The sequence below is a fragment of the Calonectris borealis genome, chromosome 8 (assembly GCF_964195595.1).
Source record: "Calonectris borealis chromosome 8, bCalBor7.hap1.2, whole genome shotgun sequence".
Lineage (NCBI taxonomy): Eukaryota > Metazoa > Chordata > Aves > Procellariiformes > Procellariidae > Calonectris > Calonectris borealis.
In genome coordinates this window covers 28,991,109-28,999,526 of record NC_134319.1, presented here as the reverse complement: position 1 = coordinate 28,999,526, position 8,418 = coordinate 28,991,109, and the positions used below count along the sequence as shown (strand labels likewise).

Below are 8,418 nucleotides of genomic sequence, written 5' to 3'. Positions count from 1 at the left end.
GATGCGAGCAGAGGCAGGAGAGAATGCAGGAAGGCACTGGTGATGGGTGGCGGTGGGTTGCACACGCCGGTAACGGCAGAGCTAGCGGTAATTAATCACACTGCAACAAGCCACCGGTGTCACGGTGGAAAGCACAGTTTCATTTTCTTCCAAACTGCCTGGGCTGATAGTGAAGTAAGGCTGTGACCACACGACCTCGGGTAACCACAGGTGCTTTATAGCAGCCGGGAGGGCTGGGAAAACCAGGTACAAGACCAAGAAATAACTCCACAGCCGGAGCAGAGGCACCAGAGTAAGAAGGGCAGGGGCTGGCTGCACCTCTGCTGCTCGTTTTCCCTCCGCACTTCAGTTTGGGTTTGGACCTACCTGCAGGACCCCCAAGTCTCTCCAGGAAATCACAGCCCCCCGCATTCCCACCGCAGCCTCTCCTGCCCTGCAGGGACACTGGGAAGGGGCAGGCTGGGCTGGGAAATGGGGTGTCCCCAGGCAAGCCCCTGTGCTCTGCCTGCCCTGGAGATGGAGAGGGGACACGCTGCTCTGCAAGTCCCCATGCTGTGCTGCCGGGCTTCACTGGCATGGCTGGATACTGCCTTTGGGCTGCGTCTCGCCAGCTGATCACAAGCTGCTGCGGGTGTTATATGCGCGCTTGCTCGCTCTGATGCAGGCACGGAGCTGTTTGCATAAGATAGTGGTAGAGAAGAATATGCGATTATGGATTGAATTTTGTCCCGGTAAGGAGGCCCATAGTTGCCAAGACTGATGCATCGCTGCAATACCTGCTCGTGGGAGCCCTGGCACCGAGCGGGATGCACAGGCTGCTAGCTCCCTTCCCGTAGGAAGCTGCCAGCCTGGTTCACTGGCATCTGTAACACCCCGAGCTCATTACGTTCAGGTGAGCTGCCTTTTATTTACAAGAATTCCTGCAGGAAGAAAAATTTTGCAAATACTTGTCTAAACAAATATTTGCCTCAGATATTCTCTTGTGTCTATCTGACATGCTCATTTTCTTGTTTATCCAGCACGTTTCTCAAGCGGTTTCTGAATGTACTGTCAAATGCAGTCATTTAAAAATGATGAATCAGGATTTCCCAGAGTAATGGTTGTTTAAAAACTACCTGCTTTTCTTAATAGTCCTCTGAGGAGAGTTTTACACGCCCCCTCCCTGGTAGGATGGTCACACATCACTCAAATGGGCAAGCTCTGCTCCACGGCTAGGCAGAGACCTCTGTATTTCCATATAGCACCCGGGCTGCAAGAGGTGGGAAAAAAAACAGCTGTTGCACAGCTAGAAAATAAGAAGAGCTTGCACCGCAGCAAATGGTTGGAAACTATTTGCAAAAGGCAAGAGAGGTGCTCGCCCTGGGTAACATAGGATTTAACTCGAGAGAAAGCAGCGCTCGAGCCCTGTGATTCAGCTCAGCCCTGCAAACCCCTTCGTCTGCTCCAAAAGGTCACCGTAACAAATGAACATCTTTAGCAAACCCATCCCAAGCTGCCGCAAATCATTCAGGAGCGGATGTGAGGGAAGAATCCACCTTTTGAGCATATTTTTGGTGAAAACGATCTGCTCAGCACCAGCGGTGAGCTGCTGTTGTAAACACCATGAATTAATATCCTCCGGTGCCCTGGGTATTCACCGAGAGGCAGGGTAGGGTTTTTCTGTGTGCTTTCATGCAGGCATGAGGCTAGCTTGGGCTGGGAGCGTGTGTGCCTTCCCCCGGCTTCCCAGATCATCCAGGGGCAGAGGGGTGTGATTTACCAGCAAGCTGCTTCCTAACTTCAACATGCTGTGATGCACCCACTGCCCTTTAAATAACCGCTGTCTTTTGAAGGCATAAATACTTAAGGGGGAAAGAAAAAAACCACCATTCCCTCCTGAAAGACCTAATTTATCTGGAATTATCCATCCTTGGGTATAAATCCCCTGTAAAACTTGGCACAAGTTTAAAAGCAGTTACAGAAATGGCTGTATATTTTTACCCAAAACCTCAAGAAAGACCAAATTGAAGCGCTAAACGGCAGGTACAAGGCATCGCGGAGAGCCGCGCTGGTGAGAGCAGGGCTGCGGTGCCGTGCCTGGGAAGCACTGTTTAGGGCTACTCAGGAATCCCCCTGGGCTCTTTGGTTTCTTTCTGAGCCTGAGAAATTATTTTAATGTGCCAGTTTTCCCAGCTGTTCATGAGTCTAGCGGTGGGCTCGGAAGAGCAATGTGTGGGTCCCGGCTGGGGCAGCAGTTTTTAAGTCCCCTGCTAATGTTTGCTGAGCACCACGTCCTCTCCTGCCATGTCCTTTGGGAACCAGGACACAGGCACACGCATCCCTGGCGTCCACCCACTCAGGCACACGGCGGGGCTGGCTCTGACTCATCTGGCTTCCTACTTTTTCTTCTTTGTTCTTCTTCTCTCCCTGAAGCAGGAGACAATCCAGCTTTTATTTAAATGAGGCTCCATAAACATCAGCAGCTGCAGTACACTTCCCTGTGCAAAGTAGGGCAGGTTTTTAATGGCTTACAATTCCTTGGGCTTGGTTTCTTCCCTTCAGCCTCCACCTCTGCCTCTCCCGAAAAGATGAGAGATCCCAGGTTTGCGCATGTTCTTCTTAAGCCAGCTGGTGGGGAGCAGAAGCAGTGCCACCGAATCCTGGGTGGGCTCCGGTGCCAAATCCCTCCGACAGCTCCCGGGGCTCTCCCTGGGTCCTGTTCCCCCTCCTGCAAGCAGCCCCGAGGGAAGGGCAGCCAAACTGCATGCATGCGCGGGGCTCAGCTCAGCACCTTTGCAGCCCTCCAGATCCGGGTGTGGGCTCAGCCCAGCCCCGGTGGGCTGGGTAAGGAGTGCTCGCAGACCCCAGCAGCCTGGCTGCGTCACCCCGGAGGTGTTACCTCCAGGGCTGTCGTCTCCACCGAAGCTTGCGCAGGCGCGCAGTGCTGAGGGCTGGCGAAGCGCGGGTTGCGTGAGAGACGGGGATCCACGGGCAACTGCGGCGGCCAGGCTCCGCAGGATGAGAGGGGGTGATCTATAGGGGGTCTGTGGGGTCAAGCACTTTCCTCCCCGGGAGCTCCTACACACGTAGGGCTTGCTGTCCCGCAGCGTGTGGTGGGCACATCCAACTGTGATCGTTATCTGTCTCCTGCACTCTGTGTACGCAGTTTGATAGTACTCTTGAGCGCACTGGGACTTACTCACTTCTCGGGAGTGCGGTCCCTCCGCAGAAAAGATTAACAAATGAATCAAGCAAGCGCAGCACGGCGGGAAGGAGCTGTGGCCCTGAGCAGCTGAGCCACTCCAGAAAGCTGCTGGGACCTCGTGCCGCCCCGGGGACAGCTTTGCTACCCCCTCCCCTGCCATGCCAGGGACGGCCCAAGCCCTTCGTGCCAGCCCTCACCTCACCCCTGCTCGAGGAGGGACGTGCCCCGCACCCTACGAGCTGCTTTACCCCCTCCCCTGCTGCAGCCGTGGGCAGGGGTCTGGCAGCCCCGCGCCGAGCGCCTCCGCACACCCCGTCAGGCGGCTGCTCAGGCCGTGAGAAAAAACCCCAGAGCCCCCTCCGGAGAGCTCGCCTTTATTTATTCCTCGCTGGACGCTGAGCGCTCCCCTCCTCAGTAACTGGTAGAACCCCCAAGGCCATAATTTAGCAGACCCCCCCCAGGGGTTGCTGGGACCTCCATAGAGCACGTGGGTCCCTCTCCCCGCTGCAGCTGGGACACAGCCAGGCTGGGACACCTGGAGCTGGGGGTGCCGCGGCCCCAGTGGGACTTTGCGGTGTTACGGGGCACTCGCGGACCTGCCTGTCTCCACCTGGGTTGTGCTCCTGCTTTCTCTGCAGGAGCACCCAGGGCTTGAACTTGCCAAGGAGTTTTGGATGGAGAGTGCCTGTGTAAGGGCAGCACGCCATGTTTCCAGGCAGGACACCCTAGGCTGTGTTCATCTTCAATAAAAAGCTGTTCTGCATTAAGCCACGCACAGGGCGCGGTGGTGGGTGCCCCGGCGGTGGGACGGTACCTGGCGGGAGCCCAGCTCATGCCATGGTGTGGTGGGAGCTGAGGGGGGCTGTTGTCCTCACCGTCCCATGGCGAGCGTAGGGACCCTAATACTCGTTCTCTGCTATCTTTTCCAGGGATGGAGGGATGCGTGTACAGCTGGGAGCAGCAGGAGCCCGGCACAGCCCCGTGGGGATAGGTCTGAAGGTGGTTCCCTGAGAGGACACAGCGAGACCCCCCCAGAGCCCGGAGGAGCGTGGGGTCTCACTGGGAAGAGGAGAGCTCCCCTTCCTTCCCTGCCGGCCAGGTCGGCCTGCTGCCCAGCCGCCTACCGCATTTCCAGCCGTCTGTACCAGGATTTGGGGCTCGGAGCCCGGAGGTGCAGTAGTGCTGTAGGATTGCTGGAGACCCTGACAACGATGGAGGACCTGCCACGGGGGAGGGACATCCCTCAAAGAGGCCCTGCACCTCTGTGAGCCCTGGCTGCTGGTGGCAGAGGCTGCCCAGGGCTGGGGCAGAGCCGCGGTGCTTGCAGGGCACAGCCAGCGAAGGGCGAAGAGCTGGGGCCAGGGTCTGCAGGGGCAGCCCAGAGCCCCAGAAGAGCGGGGCTGCCAGCTGAGCCGCTGCTTCTCTGGGGACCTCTTCCTGGGGCTGGGGGACAGAGCAGCCCTTGGTCCCCGGGCTCGCCGCAGATGTCCCCCCGTGCCCCGCAGGCAGGACTGCTCTCCTAGTGCTGGCACGGAGAGAGGACTTCTCGTCTCACCATGGTGCTGCCGCCGCCCGACAAGCGCCACGTGTGTCTGACCACCATCGTCATCATGACCAGCATGGCCTTTATGGATGCCTACCTGGTGGAGCAGAACCAGGGGCCCCGCAAGATCGGCGTCTGCATCATTGTGCTGGTTGGGGACATCTGCTTCCTCATCGTGCTGCGCTACGTGGCGGTGTGGGTGGGGGCGGAGGTGAAGACGGCCAAGAGGGGCTACGCCATGATCCTGTGGTTCCTCTACATCTTCGTGTTGGAGATCAAGCTGTATTTCATCTTTCAGAATTACAAAGCGGACAAAAAGAACCTGGAGACAGTGGCCAGGAAAGCCCTGACCCTGCTCCTGTCCATCTGCGTGCCAGGGCTCTACCTGGTGCTGGTGGCCTTGGACAGCATGGAGTACATACGAACCTTTCGGAAGAAAGAGGACTTGCGGGGGCGCCTCTTCTGGGTGGCCCTCGACCTGCTAGATATCTTGGACATCCAGGCCAACCTGTGGGAGCCACACAGGACTGGACTGCCCATCTGGGCGGAGGGGCTCATGTTCTTCTACTGCTACATACTCCTCCTGATCCTGCCTTGCGTGTCCCTCAGTGAGATCAGCATGCAAGGGGAGCACATTGCCCCGCAAAAAATGATGCTTTACCCCGTCCTCAGCCTGGTCACTATTAACATCGTCACCATCTTCATCCGGGCCATCAACATGGTCTTGTTCCAGGACAGCAGGGTCTCCACCATCTTTATTGGCAAGAACATCATCGCAATCGCCACCAAGGCGTGCACCTTCCTCGAGTACAAGCGGCAGGTGAAGGAGTTCCCCCAGAACGCCATTGCCCTGGAGCTCCAGCAGAACTCCCTCTCCCACAACCAGACCATTCACAGCGCACAGGGCATCCCCCATGAGCCGTCGCCCACCAGCGAGATCCTCGACACATGAGGGATCACCCCCATGAGCGGTGGTTCAGATAGCCCCGTGCCGAGCAGAGGAGGGATGCTGCTCTCCTGCTGCATGGGGCAAGCGTGATGGACCAATCCTGGCAGTGAGGGCTCTTCTAGGCACAAAACATCAACCATGTTTTAATTGAGCTATGGAGTGTCCCCTAGACGTCTTCATCTCAGGTATAACCCTAGGAGTCCTCCAGACAAACCAAATGAACTTGCAAAGGACCTGAACCAGCTAACCCTCTCTCTCCCTCCCGCCACCTTCTCCCCTCCCGAGCAAAGACCACTAAGGTTGCAATGTCCCTTTTTACTCCTCGAGCACCTCACCTTTACTCCAAGCCTGGAATGAAGATTTTGTTACCGGAGACCTTTTTATGGAGTGGGGACAGGGACATAGGTGTACGGGTTGGGGGGAGGGTGGGACGTTTGAACCAGTAAACCCTGTGATCGTAGATGTCTCTTATCTCCAATGGTTGTGTTTACAGTTTCCTATTTATACCGGCTCCCGGGGGCTCCCGGGCTGCTCCGGGGGCCAGTGTCCTTGCGGTCGGTGGTGGGCGAGAGCAGCAAGCCCTGTGGTGGGGAGCGGGCCGGGGGCCAGCATGGCTCCCCCGCCCCGGGACGAGGGGGACCGCGCCTCCACCAGCGCACCGCGCCGACTCTGCTGGGAGCAATATTTGACAAGCTAAAGCTAATCTAATGCTGGCGTTTTATGTATTTCATTCACTTCAAACAACTCAGCACAATATTTCTATTTTTAGAAGGGTCTCTCTCTCTCTCTCTCCCTGCCGCTGCAAGCCTCCCTGCCTGCAGCAGCCGGTGCAGCCGCCCTGGCCCCGCCGGCGCTGCTGCAGGCAGGCACGGGCACCCAGGAGGGCTTAGTAATAAGGATGGCGACGATGCATTTCACTCCGGCATCGAGCATTTATAAAGAGGGCTGCTTTCCACAGCTACTATATTTTTAAAATAAAATATTTCAAAAAAAAAAAAAAAAAAACCAACCAAAAAAGAGCCGGGAAGGCAGGTGGCTGGGCTCGGGGCTGGGCATGGGTCTCCTCCACTGGCGTGCGCGGTGGCGAGGGGCTCGGCTGGCCGCGGGCAGCGGGGCGGGGGGCGAGGGCCAGCCAAACAATAAAAGCCCCATGAGAGCAATGGCTTTTGGTGGTCTCTTTTCTGCCAGTGTGGGGAGGGAGGCGGCAGCTCGGGGGGCAGCTCCCACATGGCCCAAGTCACTTTTCTCCTCCTATATCCAGCTCCCCTGGACCCCCAAGCGCCGTCCTGAGGTGCTGTGCCCTGCACTCATCGAGCGGTGGGCGCAGAAAGGAAATAAATCATTTTTCCAGCTGAAAGGCTGCCCCAGGAGTTGGGCACCGCTCAGGTGCCTTCACCCGGGGAGGCACAAGGGAGACAAGCAAAAAAGCTGCATCTCAAACACACTGAAACGGGATAGTTTTGCTTTTTTCTAAACCAAACAATTCATTTTGAGGAGACAGGAATAAAATGCCTGATGCTGTTTACATTTCTCTTCCACATGTTCTCCTGGCTCTGCTTACCAAATTTGACCTAAATCCACAAATCATTTTAGTCCCATCTTTTCAGCCCGTCACGATCTGTCCAAAACATTTCACCCAGCCCTGATCCAGCCTTCCAAATTTAGGACCAGCCCATCGCAGCCCTGCTTGGCCACCCTGTCACCCAGGGATGAGGTTGGGGGGTGGGTTCTCTACCAGGAATAAATCCGCTGAGAAATAAAATGGTATCTTTGCCAACAAAAATGAGTTTGCAATAGATTTAGCCAACTGAAAAAGTTTCTTCCACCTTTCCCTCAGAGAACATGAGAGGAAGAGGGCAGGTGATTTGAAAGGTATTAGCAGAAATTAATTAAATTGCTAAATTATTCTGGAATACCTATAGAATGACATATTACATCTCTACAGGTGCCATTCAAATACATGCGATTAACATCAGTACAATTAACTCCCAAGTATCTAATAACGTTCTGCCACTCTTTTAGGTAATTAATTTATGAGCCTTTGTTTTACAGCTCTTCTCCAGAACTGAGCGGAGGAAAACCTGCAGGTGCTGGAAGCGCGGTGCCGCCGGCTCCGATGTGGTGCCGCACAGCCCGGGGCTGGGACCTGCCGGCTGGGGCAGCGCCCAGCATCAGCCTGCACCCACAGCTGTATTTTATCCTGGGGATAAAATAAATTACCCGAGGGTTACTCTGACAGGTTGTTGTGTGTATTTTTGTTCTGTCTCAGCCTGCTACCTAGCTCTCCAGCCATGCCTTCTGTTGGAATAAATTAACATTGCCTTGAGCCTTATCTGTCGCTAAGGTTGCTTGGGGAGATGCTGGCTATGCTCCCTGGATGGAGCCTGCATGGAAAGCGAATAGTGCTTTATCCTCCTGGTGCCATAACCTCCAAGCAGGCTTAGGAGTCCCCACAACCTTTTTGCCGAGGCTGCAGGGCCTGCTTCCCACTGGTGACACGGGGTTGTTGTGGTCGTGGAGAGGGGTGTCCTTGGGGAAGGGCTGCCCTGAGCCCCTGCGTTAGGAGCAGGAGTGGGGGAGGTCCTGGAGGCGATGCTCAGCTGGGATGCAGTGCACTGCATCGCTGCCATGCAGGCACTTGAGCCTGCTGGTGCTCGAAGCCTGCTCTGTGGCGAAGGGAGGGAGGAGAGGCTTTTCTCCTCTTCTGCTGTTCAACATGTCCCAGGGGCTCTGTGTGCATCG

The 8,418-nt window shown here is 56.2% G+C and overlaps 1 protein-coding gene across 1 annotated transcript; it reads left to right on the top strand.

Moving 5' to 3' along the window:
* The first annotated feature begins 4,740 nt into the window (after window positions 1-4,740).
* On the top strand, window positions 4,741-6,973 carry TMEM121 (transmembrane protein 121). The gene has a single exon (XM_075157066.1). It carries the CDS (start codon window positions 4,741-4,743, stop codon window positions 5,677-5,679), a length of 939 nt encoding a protein of 312 aa, XP_075013167.1. The 3' UTR covers window positions 5,680-6,973.
* The last annotated feature ends 1,445 nt before the right edge of the window (window positions 6,974-8,418 follow it).